This window comes from Exophiala oligosperma, assembly GCF_000835515.1.
Source record: "Exophiala oligosperma strain CBS 72588 unplaced genomic scaffold supercont1.3, whole genome shotgun sequence".
Classification (NCBI taxonomy): Eukaryota; Fungi; Ascomycota; class Eurotiomycetes; order Chaetothyriales; family Herpotrichiellaceae; genus Exophiala; species Exophiala oligosperma.
The window spans coordinates 347,651-363,222 of NW_015622820.1; the positions used below are offsets into that span (position 1 = coordinate 347,651).

Genomic DNA, 15,572 nt, shown 5'->3' on the forward strand with positions numbered 1-15,572 from the left:
ACTTAAGCCATACAATTTTAGACGTGTTGGGTCTCTCAGTGCTGTATACGCACTCTCGAGGGCTATAGAGCAATATCGGTTTGATATCATACCGCCCGTCAACATGTGTTTTGACCGTCATGTCGAGCAACAAGACGTTGCAATGTAGAAAGCAATGATTCCGAATGACCGCCGTCGACTAGTTGCCCTCTTAGCGTCGATGAGACGGCATTTCACCACCACTGGGCTTACCACGTATCTGTCCCAATGCCTTCTCCCTTCTTGGTGACGCCGGTGTAGAGTCAATCACAACATGGATCGTACTTCCAGGTGTACTGATCTTGATAGAAGGAGACAGTGAGGCACGCTTGCGTTTGGAAGCATTCGACATCGATCTTTGTCTGGAGATACGTAGCGACGATGATCTACCTTCTAACGGAGCCAGACTGCTTCGTCTAGCTGTTTCGCTAGAGGTCGGCGTCGGTTTGGAACTGCTATTAATCTTGCTGCTTTTGTCTTTTGGGCCGCCCCGACTGTTTCGTGATCCAAGGCCCTCACTGCTCTCTCGTTTCTGTAGAGCTTTCGACCAAAATTCTTCCTCAACATCGCCAGAAAAACTAGCTTCCCCTGAGGACGCGACAAGCGTGGTAAGTTTGTCAATCGGAGAATGTGCACGGCCGCCATGTACAGTTTCACATGGACTGTTGGTTGGTGGATTGGGACCTCGTGCAGGGCTTTGTGATGCACTGAGAACTTCAAGCAGCCGTTCCTTCCGTACTGGACTGAGGGCTTCCACGATCTCTTCTGGATTGGCTTCACGCATGTGCTTGAGAAAGTTGGCCTTAGGGAAGCTAAGTCCCGACATCTCCGTGGGAGCTCCGCTGTAGTTCGAGGAGTAGTCGAACATGGGAATATCATGGCTGCTGGACCTCATCCGCATCCTCCAGTGCCGTGTCGAGCCCGCTGGTCCAAGGAAAGGATCTTCATATTCCGCACTGCTGGTAGGTGAGACCTTTCTGGTGGCAGTTAACAAGCTGGGCTTGGTCACTGAATCAGACTTTAAATCAGAAAACGCCTCCGCGTTCAACAAGTTTTGAAACGGTTCGGTGTCTCTAGATGACGGTCTCTCTAGGGCCACTGCACCTGGCATACGCCGAGGAGAATGCGAATGAGATTCATGCGCAGTGGCTGGTGGTAAACGGCTGCCAATAGGCGGGGGCCTCGTTGACCTTTTCAAAGCCCTGGCAAAGAGTCGCATATTCGGCCATGCGATACCGGAATATTCGAGAATATCTGCTAATCATTAGCTATGCACCATGGTACCATGATCTTTGGCTCACATTGAGGTGCATGCTGAAACGAAAAGCTGACAACATCCCGAAATCGGTCAAATGTGGTGGCTGAGGCTTTCGGTGGAGTGGTGTCTCGTAGGACTCCCTCAGCGATCACAACCTTGATCCGACCAACAGGGTCACCAGGCACCCAGTGTGGCTGTTGAAGAACTTCTTTGCGAACGCTGGGAAAACGGAGACGGTGGTGACCTTCTTCTGAGTGTTAACTTCTGGCAAGCCCGATCGCAAAGGGGAAATCACCTCCATCTGCTATATGCCGTCAGTCCATCAAAAAGTTTCCGCAAAAGCAACATGCCACATACCAATGACCTCTGGCCAGGCGCCGTCCTCGAATGTCCGGTGTCTGGCAGCAATGTCAGCTCTGGCGCCTTGATCAAATGTCTATCATCAGACGCTGTCAATATTCCGTCCACGTATACATTGGCTTCGAACAGAACAATCTCTTCCGCCCTTTTCGACCTCAGGAGCAAGCTTGACGCTTTCGGCTTCTCCCAGCTATGAATCGAGATGCGAAAGGATGATCCACGTTCGAGACTTGCCACAAAACATGTGAGGGTAGGGAGGATGTTCATTGATTCATAGTTACTGCGATTGAAGTCAAGACCTTGAAGGCACGATGCTTGATTATTTGTTAGCATCACTTCAAGAGTACGGAGGTGGAGAGGAAGAACTTCTCACCTTGTTCCAAGGCATAACACCTTGTGTCAAATTCTTGGATCGGAATCTTGGAGTCTCCAGGGAACAAAAGCACATCCCAGTGTTGATATCGCATGTTTTTGGTATGCAAGCAGGATTCGGCTACTGTAATGACATTGCACCAAGGCTGATGATGTTGATCAAGTAGCCATTGTGTGAGATGAAAGCAACTGGGAAGAAAGACCAGCTGAAAGGTGTGCGTCCTTGCAGTTGCGGTTCTTGGGATCACGGCAGTTGCGACTTGGGTCGACGCTGAACAGAAAATATCGTCACAGAAGCTGCAACTGGCCAAAGCATCAGCGTCTCACGTTCAGGTAGAAAAGATTGGCTCAGCGAAAAACGGGAGAAATCTGGCTTGAGGTAAGATGGCTGATCATTCAAGAGCTCTTCTTTGTACGCCAGCAATGCTGCATCAATTGTCCAAAAAACAACAACAACAACAACTTAACGATTAGGCGCCTGGAAAGTCCCAAAACCAACACTACCACATATAACCCGTGAAGTTATGTCCACTCAATAAGTCATTTTCGTCCTGTCCGAAGCAGCGGGTATTGTAACCAATGTGAAAAGTATCTCAAACACCACAGCGTTGCCGGAAGACGGCGTACACATTCGCCTTCCATGCGTTAGAGGCCACTGTAGAAGAACAACGCCAAAGGAATTAGATGTTACAAAGGGGTTGGCAGAGTAGCTTGTGCCAGCTATTCTCCAGGCTCTAGTCCAAAATCTCCACCCACTCCGATAGCACCATCAAAATTGAATGTGTCATCGTTTGTCGTGTTCAGGAAACTGTCAAAATCGAAGTTCTCAAGAACATCGGTATTTTCCAATGTACTGAAGTCGAGATTGAAGTTTTGGTCCGGACCGAAATTGTCGGTGAAGCTGGGTTGAAGATCGGGCTGGTGCATAGGAGCTTGAGCAGGAGGCATAGGCTGAGCTGCTGCCGGGGCTTGAGTGGCGTTACCCATGCCACCAGCACCAGATTTGCCAGCTGGACCGCCGAATCCTTGGGGATGCACTGGCGTTATTGGTGTCGAAGGTGTCGGAGTGGCAGGCGGCTCGTTCTCTGAGCTTGCTGCATTCGCCGTCGAGTTCTTCTTTGCGGGTTTCTTCTTGTTGCTATCCTCCTTGGCTTTCTTAGATTTGGGGTTCGGCTTGTTGGTCGTGGACGGTGTAGGTGGTGCATTGGTGCTTTGAGGAGATCCTGGCTGATTGCGCTGAGCACTGCCCGCAGCTGGAGCTTGAGGAGGCGGCATCTCGTTCCTTTGCCCAGGAGTGCCCATAGGCGCCGGCTGACCTTGAGAAGGCTGCTGGACCATAGGCTGACCACCCTGAAATTGTCCTGACATCCGGGCCTGTTGTTGTTGACGCGCTATGGCTTGCTGCATGTCCATGGAGGTTGGTGGTCTCATGTTAGGGCCACCAGGTCCGACCATTCCTTGATTATCTTTCAAGTACATGGCTGGGTTGAAGTCACCGGGCATGCCATTCATGAAGTTCATGCCGGCTGGTGACCTACCTGCCATATCTGCAGCTGAAGGTGACCCGGGCAAGCCTCCGAGTTGTGGAGTGCCTCGCTTCATTTGATCGGCAGGGTTTGGAGAGGTACCTGTTCGGCTTCCCGACGGTGACATACCGCCCTGCATGCCAACCATGGGAGCGCCATCGCGATTAACGGCATTGTCCTGCTCTTGTCTCGCCATCATCAACCTCTTTTTGTTTTGCTGTTCAAGCAACATCAGTTGCATTTGATAGTCTTGGAGAGCATGGTTCCCGCTCTGCCCGCCACCTGGTGTCCCTTGCATTTGCCCTTGGCTCATTCTTTGATTATACAATTCCAACGGCATGTCCCCGGCAAAGGGAGCAGGATTCATGCCTTGCATCATGGGGGAGCCAGCGCCGCCCATCTGCATCATACCATTTGCCATGCCGGCCTTGTTCACAGTTAGTATTGACCAAGTCCGTTCAACAGCTTGTCTAGCTTACCTGCATGGGCTTCTGTGGCATGCCGCCATTTTGCCGGAATTGGCCGTTGTTCATGTTAGGATTGAAGGCATTCTGGATCATCATATTCTGAGGCGCCACGTTGGGCATTCCTGGCCTAACATTAGGCATCATGCCACCGTTGAACTGTTGACCTTCAAGTCGTGGCCTCTTGGACGGAGACCCACCGTTGTCACCTTCGGCTGGAGACGAGGGGCGGCCATTCATGTCAACATCGCCCTGCTCGCGTTGCATCTGTTGCTGCTGTTGCATCATGGCAACTTTACTCATTTGCTGCAATTGCTGAGGGGTGCTAGTAACAGTAAGCATCAACGATCGCGCGCAGGGGGTATAAGAGGCTTACATTTTGTTAGCCATCTCCCTCGGAACAGTGCCATTCATGATGTTGTTGCGCATGTTATTGGCACGCATGGCAAACTGGTTAGGGTTAACCATGCCTGGTCGGGCAAGATTCTGACTCTGCTGATTTTCTCGCATGCGTTGCATACTCTGCACGACAATGTCAGTATATCGGGCTGAGGACCACAATGGCCAAGTCTTACCTGATGCTGCATCAAGTACTGCGCAGCCGCGCCCATGTTTGCGCCTTGGCCACCCTGCATCTTACTTGATCGTTGGTGAGCAGTAAAAAGGTCTGAGAAAATGCTGAACCATTCAAAGAGAAAACCTATACCGGGCGTGTTTTCCGCGGCGTGCATGGGGCGAGGCAAGTCGTCTGGTATATCATCTTTAACGTCGGTGTCCATGGCATCTGCATCCACTCCGTTCACTTCTCCATCCTTACGGCGGCCAGGACTTTGCTTGACGGCAGGCTTGGTACGCATCTCAAACTTGTCTTCGCCGACCAGCCGTCTCGCATGGTCGTAGAGCCCCAACTTCAGGAAGTATTCGTAGATGTAAGTGTTCAGTTGGGCTTTGACCTGGTCGGGTGGTTGGCTGGTGTTGACCTGCATCGCTGGGCTTCCGTTGTTCATCATCATTCCGCCGCCGACGGGACCTCCAGCCACCGCTGGAGGATTCATGCCGGCCATATTCATCATATCTCGGGACAAAGTCGAGATTCCTCGATCTTCACAAGCGCGAAAGGGCAAGAGTACAGCGCGTCAAGCAAGGCAGGGACTGCGGTCGTAGAAGTGTATCAGGTGGGTCTGGAGGTAAATTGATCGAGGACCTGCAGAAAGGTGGAGAGAAGCCGGTCGCGCAAACCGACACCGACTATCAGAAGAGGGAGGAAAGTCTCATCTTCTAGGGTCGCAGGTAGATTTGAAAGGCTTCTTTGGGCAGAGATGGTCGAGTATTGAGGCGGCTTGGGAGGTGCTTTGTGGACGAAACGCGACAGCCACAAATTATCGGCAGGCCGGGCTAAGACTGAAGCGCAAGGTTGCAGGGCTCGACGTGACCGGGGTGGTAGAGAGACTTCTATCGGCAACAGAGAGGTACAATAAAGGCGAGAATATATCGGACGAGGCCCAGGATATAAATCGTGAAAAGGAAAAGAGGGAAATGTTGATGGGATGGGGTGACAAGTGACGGTGGACGAGGCAAAAAGTGAGGTTTAGATTGCTGAGGAACGACAGGTTGGCAGGCCTCACTGGTTAGGCTGCGCTGTCGGCTGCAGAGAAACGCTCAGGGCGCAGGCAAAATTCTCGAGAGCGAAGAGGGAGGAACCGAAGACTCAGCAAGCAGCGACACGGCGAACCAGTCTGACCACCGTCCAGCCACTCACAATTCTCCTAGCTTCAGCCCTACTACGATGTCCCGCGTACAGGTCAGCACGCTTGCCCTGAATAGGGGCCAACGATGGCGGGGTCCTTGGCAACAACCCAACAACCTCACCTCGACGAGATAAACAGCAAACATATTATTGATCATTATTATTCCTTTGACCATGGTATTCGGACCGCAATCGCTTCATTTCGAATTGTTTGATCAGTTTACAATTCCCAGTCGGCTTCTAGAAAGCATTTGCCCCTGCCCCTGGCGGATTGCTGAAACTGTTTCAGGGGTCACTCCGTACGTAGAATACAGAAATCCTCCGGCAGTAATTAATTGATTGCTACCGTGCTGGGTACTCCGTATATCTCGTCCTGTTCAAAAAGGGGCTGGTCCTGGCACGTGATCGGCGACCGGCGGACATATCCCATCAACGTTGGGATTTGTCGACGTGAGGCTCTGGTTGCAAGCGGCCAGAAGAGCTGCCTTGTTCTTCTGTTTATTCATCATCGGGAGGCATCTCATCCTCGATATATCGGTTCAAGGTGACACGAATCTCAGTGACATCGTTCCCTCGCAACACATCACTCACGAAGTGTGCCTCGATTGACATTTGCACCTATGCATATCCAAGTGAGCAAACTTCGCCAGTTGAAAATTGGTCCAGAACGTACCATCTCTAATGCACCACGCAACACACCACAGAGGATGTTGGAGAACCATAATTCATCTTGTGCCCTTCCGTCGTCTGGAAGCTCAACGAAATCGGCCAGCGGATTCTCGTCAAACAACAATGAGAATTGTTTGTTATCTGCGCTCCAATTTGTGACGGTTGGAGTTATATTGAGGAATATCTTGAATCCAACCTAGCATTCTCGTTAGCTCGATCATCGAGAGTACTTGCGGAAAGGCTACCTTTGAGATCATGTCTGCTGTATCTCTAAAATTGCCGCAACGACCAGTGTTTGACTTTGCCAGGAAATCCTCGATGAGCCGCATGCCGATATTGTAGCCCATCTTGTCGAGTTGCTGATTAACCTGGGCGTAGTCATACTCATAGTCGGTGCATAGCTGGGCGACAATGGTGCCATAGGTAAGAGTCACCAATTCGGCGTTAACTTTATCAACCCGGGTTCTATGATATAATTAGAGTTCTTGCATCCATCATATTGAAGATGTCCGTACTTCCATATCCTATTCAACGACGAATTAGTGGAGAACAACTGGCGAAGACACTGACGTACTCCTCGCCCACGCGGGCGGCTTTCTGGCTCGATGCCATCAAGAAGGGCGATAGATGTAACACTTATAGAACCCACATCTCAATTACCCTCGTCGACATATCAAGGGGATGGGCTGGTATCGTTGTCAAAGATTTAGCAGAAGTCGATGTTGTTGAACAAACGAGGCTGAGGCCGAAGATACACCCACGCCAAGACGATCATCTGGCTCGACCTAATGCTGCTCTAACGTCGCATCCTGGGCTGGTCAAGCTTTTAATACATTTTACGCAACAACCTCGTATTTGTAGCGCCGCGTCCGAGTATCAGGTAAGCATTGAATGCCAGCCTCAAGGACGCTCTTACTCAGCTGCGAACCCATCTCGGTTCTCCGTAATGTCTTCGTGACTCTACCCTGAATACCGTTGGCGCGATGGCCCATATCGTGCACGCTTTGTCATTTGAGGAGTGGTGGGCTAAAGGTCCACGGTCAGACTTATTATCGATGCTCCAAGTCACACCAGAAACATGCACTATCTATTAAGAAACATTTGACGATTAGTACTATATGAATACGCAGTACTTCTTCTTGTAATCACATTTGTCCTCGCATCATTCGTAAGGCGAAGCACTGGGATAGCATAACTTGTATGGTCAAGCATTGACACCACAAGTGCATACTTCTGTGTCCCGCATGTGAGTCTGGAAATATTTGGAGAAGTGATTGAGAAAAAGTTCACGCAGTGTCGGAAGCGCTTCATATATCTTCGTCGCGACTGATCTTCTTCGTGTATCAAAGCTCTAATTGCTACCTCCACACTCGACCTCGTCACCCGCAACCATGATGCCATCTATCAAGCGCCAGGCTTCGGATAGCTTCAGCCAACCGCAATCTCTGGTTAAGAGACAGAAGTCCAATTCAGATCTCAACGACAGTCGCGCCATAACAGTCGGTGCGAAGGGGCAAGATGGAGCACTTGTACCAGCAGTATGTGGTCGTATGAAATTACCACGAGACACCCTGCTAATGAACCTTTCCAGTCTTTGCGAACGAGTGCGCTGCCTGCGCCCATAATGGAATTGACCGGCATGTGTTTGCTTTCCTTTTGTGCAAAGGTAGTTGCTAACTAGAGCAGGGCATTCCGGCGAGATCTTTGCAGTGCGATTCGATTCTACAGGTCAACATATTGCTTCCGGCTCCATGGATCGATCTATAAGTAAGCGCATGTTTCCCTCCGAGCCCGAGAGCCATATCTAACGCCGCTTATCTTAGTGCTATGGAATACCTACGGAGAGTGTGAAAACTATGGTATCATGACGGGCCACAAAGGCGCAGTCCTGGATCTGCAATGGTCAAGAGATTCAAAAACAATATATTCTGCGTCTGCAGACATGACGGTTGCAAGTTGGGATCTTGAGACAGGTCTGAGAATACGCAAGCATGTCGGACACGAAGAGGTTGTCAACTGTCTGGATTTAAGTAGGAGAGGCCAAGATCTCCTCTTGAGCGGCAGCGATGATGGCTGCATAGGCATATGGGACCCGCGGCAGAAAGCGGCAGTCGACTATATCGAGACCGACTTTCCCATCACCGCAGTGGCCATGGCTGAACAAGGACATGAGATATATTCTGGCGGTATTGACAACGACATAAAAGTATGGGACGCTCGGAAAATGGAGGTCACATATACGCTCAGTGGCCATGCAGACACCATCACATCTCTGGAAGTTTCACCCGATTCCCAAACCCTCTTATCCAATTCTCATGATTCGACGGTGCGAACTTGGGACATCCGACCTTTTGCACCAGTGGACCGCGCTGTCCGTACATATGACGGTGCACCTGCTGGATTCGAGAAGAATTTGATAAGAGCAAGCTGGAGCCCGAAAGGTGACAAGATTTGTGCCGGATCTGGTGACAGAACCGTGGTAGTATGGGATGCTCACTCCGCCAAACTACTCTACAAGTTACCTGGACACAAGGGCACCGTGAATGATGTACGGTTCTCGCCTACAGAGGATCCGATCAGTAAGTCCGCATCGACGCAAGATATTCGGGTTTTGAGCTAACGTGTCATAGTTGTATCGGGTTCGACTGATCGAAATATCCTACTTGGTGAACTCGGCAGATGATGATCCAAAGAAAAAAGAAGGAAAAGAGTCTCAGTGTCTTCATTTTCCCAGGCTATGAGAGCACCATTGTAGATGGCATTCCTGTCACAAGCGACATTGCAAGCCTTTGCAGTCGTTTTGCAAGCTCCAGTTGCTCTATCGGCCTATGGTTAGAAGAGATGACTTGAACAATGCCAACCCTCCGGGCCTACATCGACATGGCTTTTTGATAATGGCCGGCCGTGCTGATAAGAGGTATACAAAGGATGTGGCCATGGGGCCATCAGGTCGAGGTCACGACTCACCAGGTATTCTTCTCTGGATGGCCAGAACCTGCTCGTATCTGACGTTAAGAAGTAAACGTACGGACATGGTCGCGGATGTAGCCAGCTGGATGCAATGGTGGCATAGTTGTGTCTGTTGGCAACTGTGTCCAAGGTTCCTCTTTACAGACATCTAGGATGCAAACACCGGGGAGACGCACAATATCACTCGACGACATCTCCCGTCTCAACGGCTGAGCCACCAAATCGTTGAGTGGTAACATGTCAAATAGATTGCTCGGTACTGCGGATAGTCGAGGCACAATGTGGCGCCAAGAGAAGCGGAACAACGCGTCTTCCGGATGGTTTCAGATCGCGTCTTTATATCGAAGCGACTCGTCACTTTCGACGCACAGAGATTTACTCCTTGTTAGTCCATGATTGAGAGGTTGTAAAGCTCAACTCTCAGTGCTTGCCTTTTCGCCTCTGGAATTCAATTTCACCCTGTCAAGTCTTAGTACTCTCTCGGTTGAAATCTCATAATGTTTCAGTGCCACCAACGCCTCCCATGTTGCTCCTTGCTTTTGCGAGACCCCCAGGGAGCTTCCCCTGGGCAACCTTTGATCGAGCTTGTTGGCCCTTGAAGCGGTTGCTTCTCTAACGTGCCAGTCTCAGCGCGGCACGTATGTGTGATGCTCTGTTGTTGTGATCTTCGTCACGTCTTCATCATTTCGTGACTCCAGGTAGGCCACACGCGTGAGGTTCATAAACCCCTTCTTCCACCCTCTTGTTGTCTACAAGGCCGTACTCTCGACCGTCAACTCCTCTCCTCTCCTCTCCTCTCGATTACAATTCTAGTTGCCAAATGGAGCGGTCGAACTCACACGCGACGCCATCCAACCCGGCCCCGACCATTGTTGGCCGCCTTTCGCGTCTCTTGCGATCAAGTCAAGTTACTGCCAGTTCATCCAGCTCAACGAGAACCCCCGGCAAGACTTTTCTTGTCCCTTTGTTTCTCTCCACATCAAGGTCAGCTAGCCGGAACAATTTGTTCGGTCGGGGCGCATTGCCTACTACTTCAAGATCAGTCTATTCAGGACAAGCACATATCAACAACGAAATGTCTCAAGAAAGGAACTTCGCGTCGTTTCCAGCCCGTCGGCGAGATGTAGATGAGAGCTCTGACATGTACGCCGCGAGTCTCCCCGTCGGTCAACCCATGGGTCCAGAGTCAGCTTCACGCGCGCGGAACATGGGCGATCCACGGTCCGCTTCCAGCCATCGGGGAACACGCTCGGTCCGCAGTGGTAGTAGTCGCAGCGGACACTCCTCTGCACGAAGCGGGAGTCGGAGCACAAATTCTTCGAGAGGCGGAAGTCGAAGCACTCATTCATCCAGCCGAGTTACTCGACGACGCGTTGTCAGGTCAGCCAAGTCAAAGCATGCCTCCAGGGTTAGTGCGAAGGCGAGAATTAGTTTTGCGTTTGGGATCACACTCCTCATTGCAATAATCATATGTAGGTTCAATAATACATCTACGTCGACTAGGCTTGATGGCTTGCTGAACTATTAGCAGATGCGGTGTTGGCCTTTACGGGAACTGCCAGAGGAATAATGTTCCACGTGCTTTCCATCCTACTTATTCTGACCTTGGCCGGGGTGTTCTTTCACCAGTTCCTCAGTATGTTGATGCTGAAAAGACACGGCGCGAAACGTCGAAATGGAACTATGCATGCGTCCAGACATCGACAGGGACGAGGACCGGCCTCGAAAACCATTGAAGACCGGGATGAGATGCCACCGGAGAAGCCGATTCAAATCCACATGGGTTACGACGACGGCCTCGGTCCTGATCTAGAGGCAGGAAATGTCCCCACAGTTCCTAAACCGCCGCCCACGTACGGTAACACGCGAACGAGCATGGTGAGTGTACTCTAGTCGTATTGTTGAGACCGTGAGTCGTCCCGCAACGCTGACATTTGTTACGTTAGAGGATCAACCCGAATTTCGTATACACCAAGCAGGTAGAAGTGGTGCCTTCGCCCCTGACCCCGACCTACGATGAAGCCATGTCCCAAGTGCAACATTCAGTGGGATACCGACCTCCAAGTTACCTCTCTGACGGCGGTGCCAGTGAAGTGATTGCAAGTCGGCGACGAGACGTTGATGCAGCACTCGAGAATATTCACCCTCTCGAACGTGAACGAATGAGGACCTTGGCTGCTGAAGCTCTCGAAGGTCGGGGGCATAAAGAAATATAGTCAGTTTGTGCGGAAGGAAACACCCCGGATAGCTTGAGGCGATGGCGACGCACACGACAAACACAAGGAAGGACTTATTATTGTCTTCTGGCTACAAGAATGTCAATGGTTACGAAACAATCACAATTTTAAACAAACAGGCTCATTTGGGAATTCAACATTATTCGGAGTATCGACCTATTTCAAGAGGACTTGTATAACCATGTTTGAAACTGAGGGGGTATCATGGGCAATTTCCTTCATGTATTCCTCCTGGACTTTGATCTTCAATGGTAAACACACAGACACAAAACTCCGCCCTTCTCCCTTGATCATGATTTCATTTGACCTTGAGGGTTGTCTAGTGCTTGGCCGCCTCCTTGTGGACATCGGCCTTGCGCTCGTGTGCCTGCTCATCGATCTTGTCACCGATGGCATCACCAGCAGCCTGGGCTCGGGTGGTGAGCTTCGCGTCACTGTCCTTGGCGACGTTCTTGTTGGCCTCCTTGGAAGCGGTGGAGGTGGCACCCGAGATGGTCTCGGAGACGTAGTTGCCGACGTTCCTGATAGATCAGTGGTCAGTATGATGGAAAGGGTTGCGTCGTAGGTAGGGTGCGTACTTGAGGGTATCCATTATGAAGTTGTTGGTTGTTTGTTGACTATGGAAGTCTTGTGGAAGTGTTTATGATTTGATGATTGCTTGAATATGTGGCTGGTTGTTGCTGGAGAGAAGAAACAGATGGTGCATGAGGGGGGTGCAGAAGGGTGTTTATATACCTGGGCACCCCTGTCAGAGTTGATGCTGGTCAAGGCATTCAATACGAAGTACGACCAACACAATGGCTCGTCCTCAGCTCAGAAAGTGAAGGAAAAGACGCCGACGTCATATGGGAGAAAGTGACGTCGCGGAGATCGAGCCAATCAAATCAACAAAACCTTGGAATCCATTTCCTTCTTCGTTTGTCCTCCACGGCAACGGGCCAATGAAACGAGACTATCGACAGCGCTCGGGTGCATCTCCCCCCTGCCACTGTCGTCAGTCGTGTTCTTTGTCGTGCCTCTCAACGACATCATTCTTTGCTAACGGATATTGAGATGGCCTTGGCTTGGAATTTGCCGTTGTGACTACGGGGAGACCAATTTGAGACCATTAGTTCGAACCATGCGCACAGCCACAACTTGTCAAAGCGATCGACGAACTCGTGGCACGTGGGCCATCAAATTGTACAAACTGGCAGCTTCAGTTACTGTGTAGCTGTAGTGACTGACTATGCCCGATCTTACTTGCTCACTCGGTTGGTACAGGTGCACCGACTGAAACATTATTTCTTTTCAGTAATAGGTCCAAGCAATAAGTATGAGTACAAAGGAAAGAACACCGGTCACTAAATGATACTTTCAGGGAGGGATGTACGTACTTCTTCCATCCCATGTCGTCATCTTTTATCTGTCTTCGTACTCTCAAATTCCCAAAACAACGCCGACCTCATATTTTGGTCTGCAGTCTCAGGAACTCTCACAACACGTAAGAGGCACACTCAGATACGAGGTGATGGTCGGTGACATCAAGACATTTAACAAAGAAAAGAGAAAAAGAAAAAAAGTATGCCAGTCTGAGTTCTGTCTCGCGTGTCACGTCGTGCATAGAATGCAAATTTCTCAACAGGCTCATACGGATCAAATCCTGGGTTGACTCTTGGATTGAAATATATCTGTCACTTCTACTCTCATTCAAAACACGAGAACCCACGAGTCGATGAAGGAGTGAGTTTAGTCTCTGAAATCATTAAGAGTACATCTGCAGATCAATTGTCAAAAAGCGAGTCTATTTCGCCTAGAACTTGAGCAACAAAGGAACGAGAACAAGATCTGTCTGTGCAGAGTACGAGTATGCAGACTATATTTGCAGCTCTTGCAATCCAAGCCAAAAAAAAATACAACCTCGGTTGTTGGACGTAAAATGTCGATCATACAGTGCAACAATAATCGAGACAATCCGTTATTATCATATCGATATCGGGATCATCGGCTGGGACCGGCGTTTCTCCTCAACACGCAGCAACCATCACGAGATTCACCCAAACAAAGACCACCGAGAAAATTCCTCGCTCGCATGACACTTCCCCTTCCCCCCCCCCATGCCATCAGCTGCAATGACCTTCCCAGTATATGGCCAACCGTCGCATTTCCCCCCCGGACCCATTCCCTCTCCTGCTCGTTTCCAGTGGCCTGCGGCGAATTTTTATTCTCGCTTGGATGTGGCCACCTCAGAACGGACGGGAAGCAAGGGGGAAAAGGGAAGCGCCCAATGTCCTGACTTATCATACATGGGTGTCTAACCCACTCGTGGTCTTTGGGTATATTTACCCCTTTGCCCACTTGTGCCACTCTTTTTCCAATGGCGACATGTTTTGAAGCTTTCGTTGAAGACCCGACGAACTACTATACCATGTTATAGCCAAGAAAGGGAAACCATCAGCTCACGTCAGGCGAAGATAAGCAAGCAGGTCTTTCTTGAACTCACCGACACCAATCATCGTATCGGCGACCGAAGCTGAACCTCGTGTCTTTCAAGACTCCAATAAATCGACCCTGACACCAGAAGGACCTCAAGGCCCCCTCCCGAGCCCGACCTCTGCCATTTATCGTTTCATTCATAAAGGCAGGCTCGAAAGGGATGAAATCAAACACCACCACCACCACCGTCCTCGCAACAGAAAAAGGCATCATGGAATGTCCAGGCGTTTCGTGTTGGGACTTTGCCTACGCAGCCGGGCCGTGCCCCCTCTCATCTTCGACCGCTTCCTTGACGTCGACGACGACTCCCAGAGAGCACACCGTGACCGCCAACAAGCGTAACTCGACGGCACGTAGAGCGCACAATACTCCTTCTCCGTGCCCTTCGTCTCCCAAAGATACATCGTCGTGCCGCCCGGACTCTCCGCGCAGTTTCCTACTTTCCTACCGTCACAACAAGCAAAAGTCGTCGTCACTGAAACATGACAATGCCGCCACCACTTCGACGACGGTCCTCGAGAGCAGGACGTACCTGTTGTCCTGCCCGACCTCAAGATCCGTCACCTACCCACACACCTACACGACCATCTCGACTCTCCTGTCTCAACCTCGCAACCAGATCATCTTACTCGTGCCTCAAAACAACATCGTCTGTCCTCGGGTCTGCGAACTGTCCCGACTGCCTCGCTCCGGGGGGAGTTGCCTCCAGATCCTACCCATCCCCGAGGTCGTCGGTATGGCTTACGGTGAAGAGGCCGCCGTCTGTTCTCCCCCCGAGAGCGGATGTGAGAGCGACAGTGGTGGTGGTGGTGGTGGTGTTGGTGACGTGTTGACGGATAAAGAGTGGAGTGACGTGAACGTCGCCGAGGTCGTGAGGAAAATCACAAAGTACACAAAAGCCCGCAGTTTCGATGGGTATCTGGTCTTCGAGGACGACCGGGCCAAGTGGCAGTTCCTGGAACGCGTGGGGAAAGGTGTCAAAGAAGCATGTAAGAAGAAGGAAAAGGCGAAGATGAGATGAAAAACCTTTCCGTCTCTTTTTTTTTTTGGAACACATTACGATTCACTCGGTCGCCGGCGATGGGAACGTCATGTCGTCGGCGAAACCTTTTTTTGCTTTCTTCTGTCTCATTCTCAATGGGCTGATACTCGTCATGGTCAATCGGTGTGTTAGAGTTCTGGTGGCGAGGGGGTTTTGGTTCGTTTGGTTACGATTGGCAAAAAAGAGTGATACAGGTACGGAGTACACAAAACTTGGAAACCGGAAATGGGGGAAAAGATTGTTTCACAACATGTCGGCGAAATGAAATTATAAATGAAATGATTAGACGAAACTTGAGATACCCTCATATCATGGATTATACTATAGACTAGACTAGTATTACCACATACAGGTAAATACACACACGCACACACACACACACACACACACACACACACACACACACACACAATATTGACAGATTAAAGGACCAG

General features: G+C 50.4%; 6 protein-coding genes across 7 annotated transcripts; 3 read left to right on the forward strand and 3 right to left on the reverse strand.

Annotated features, from left to right (window-relative positions):
- Nucleotides 1-190: 190 nt before the first annotated feature.
- Nucleotides 191-2,103, reverse strand: PV06_02967 (uncharacterized protein; the record flags this gene model as incomplete). Its single annotated transcript, XM_016403715.1, has 4 exons — nucleotides 191-1,272; nucleotides 1,320-1,470; nucleotides 1,634-1,950; nucleotides 2,010-2,103. 4 exons carry the CDS (start codon nucleotides 2,101-2,103, stop codon nucleotides 191-193), a joined length of 1,644 nt encoding a protein of 547 aa, XP_016264720.1.
- A 625-nt stretch (nucleotides 2,104-2,728) lies between these two features.
- Nucleotides 2,729-5,071, reverse strand: PV06_02968 (uncharacterized protein; the record flags this gene model as incomplete). Its single annotated transcript, XM_016403716.1, has 4 exons — nucleotides 2,729-3,961; nucleotides 4,014-4,323; nucleotides 4,375-4,520; nucleotides 4,574-5,071. The coding sequence occupies 4 exons, from the start codon at nucleotides 5,069-5,071 to the stop codon at nucleotides 2,729-2,731; spliced, it is 2,187 nt and encodes a 728-aa protein (XP_016264721.1).
- Nucleotides 5,072-5,928: 857 nt separating this feature from the next.
- Nucleotides 5,929-7,115, reverse strand: PV06_02969 (uncharacterized protein). The gene is made up of 5 exons (XM_016403717.1): nucleotides 6,989-7,115; nucleotides 6,930-6,938; nucleotides 6,660-6,879; nucleotides 6,419-6,610; nucleotides 5,929-6,363 (listed from the first exon to the last, which is right to left on the reverse strand). Exons 1-5 carry the CDS (start codon nucleotides 7,024-7,026, stop codon nucleotides 6,244-6,246), a joined length of 579 nt encoding a protein of 192 aa, XP_016264722.1. The 5' UTR covers nucleotides 7,027-7,115; the 3' UTR covers nucleotides 5,929-6,243.
- A 603-nt stretch (nucleotides 7,116-7,718) lies between these two features.
- On the forward strand, nucleotides 7,719-9,903 carry PV06_02970. Of its 2 annotated transcripts, XM_016403719.1 has the most exons (6): nucleotides 7,719-7,952; nucleotides 8,006-8,051; nucleotides 8,101-8,181; nucleotides 8,238-8,993; nucleotides 9,045-9,384; nucleotides 9,434-9,903. In XM_016403719.1, exons 1-5 carry the CDS (start codon nucleotides 7,806-7,808, stop codon nucleotides 9,095-9,097), a joined length of 1,083 nt encoding a protein of 360 aa, XP_016264724.1. In that variant the 5' UTR covers nucleotides 7,719-7,805; the 3' UTR covers nucleotides 9,098-9,384; nucleotides 9,434-9,903. The 2 variants fall into 2 exon arrangements, with proteins under 2 accessions (XP_016264724.1, XP_016264723.1); XM_016403718.1 differs by having other exon boundaries at nucleotides 9,045-9,903.
- A 556-nt stretch (nucleotides 9,904-10,459) lies between these two features.
- PV06_02971 (uncharacterized protein) lies at nucleotides 10,460-11,898 on the forward strand (the record flags this gene model as incomplete). Its single annotated transcript, XM_016403720.1, has 3 exons — nucleotides 10,460-10,856; nucleotides 10,916-11,262; nucleotides 11,331-11,898. The coding sequence occupies 3 exons, from the start codon at nucleotides 10,460-10,462 to the stop codon at nucleotides 11,598-11,600; spliced, it is 1,014 nt and encodes a 337-aa protein (XP_016264725.1). The 3' UTR covers nucleotides 11,601-11,898.
- A 1,143-nt stretch (nucleotides 11,899-13,041) lies between these two features.
- Nucleotides 13,042-15,505, forward strand: PV06_02972 (uncharacterized protein). Its single transcript, XM_016403721.1, has one exon. The coding sequence runs from the start codon at nucleotides 14,257-14,259 to the stop codon at nucleotides 15,115-15,117; it is 861 nt and encodes a 286-aa protein (XP_016264726.1). The 5' UTR covers nucleotides 13,042-14,256; the 3' UTR covers nucleotides 15,118-15,505.
- The last annotated feature ends 67 nt before the right edge of the window (nucleotides 15,506-15,572 follow it).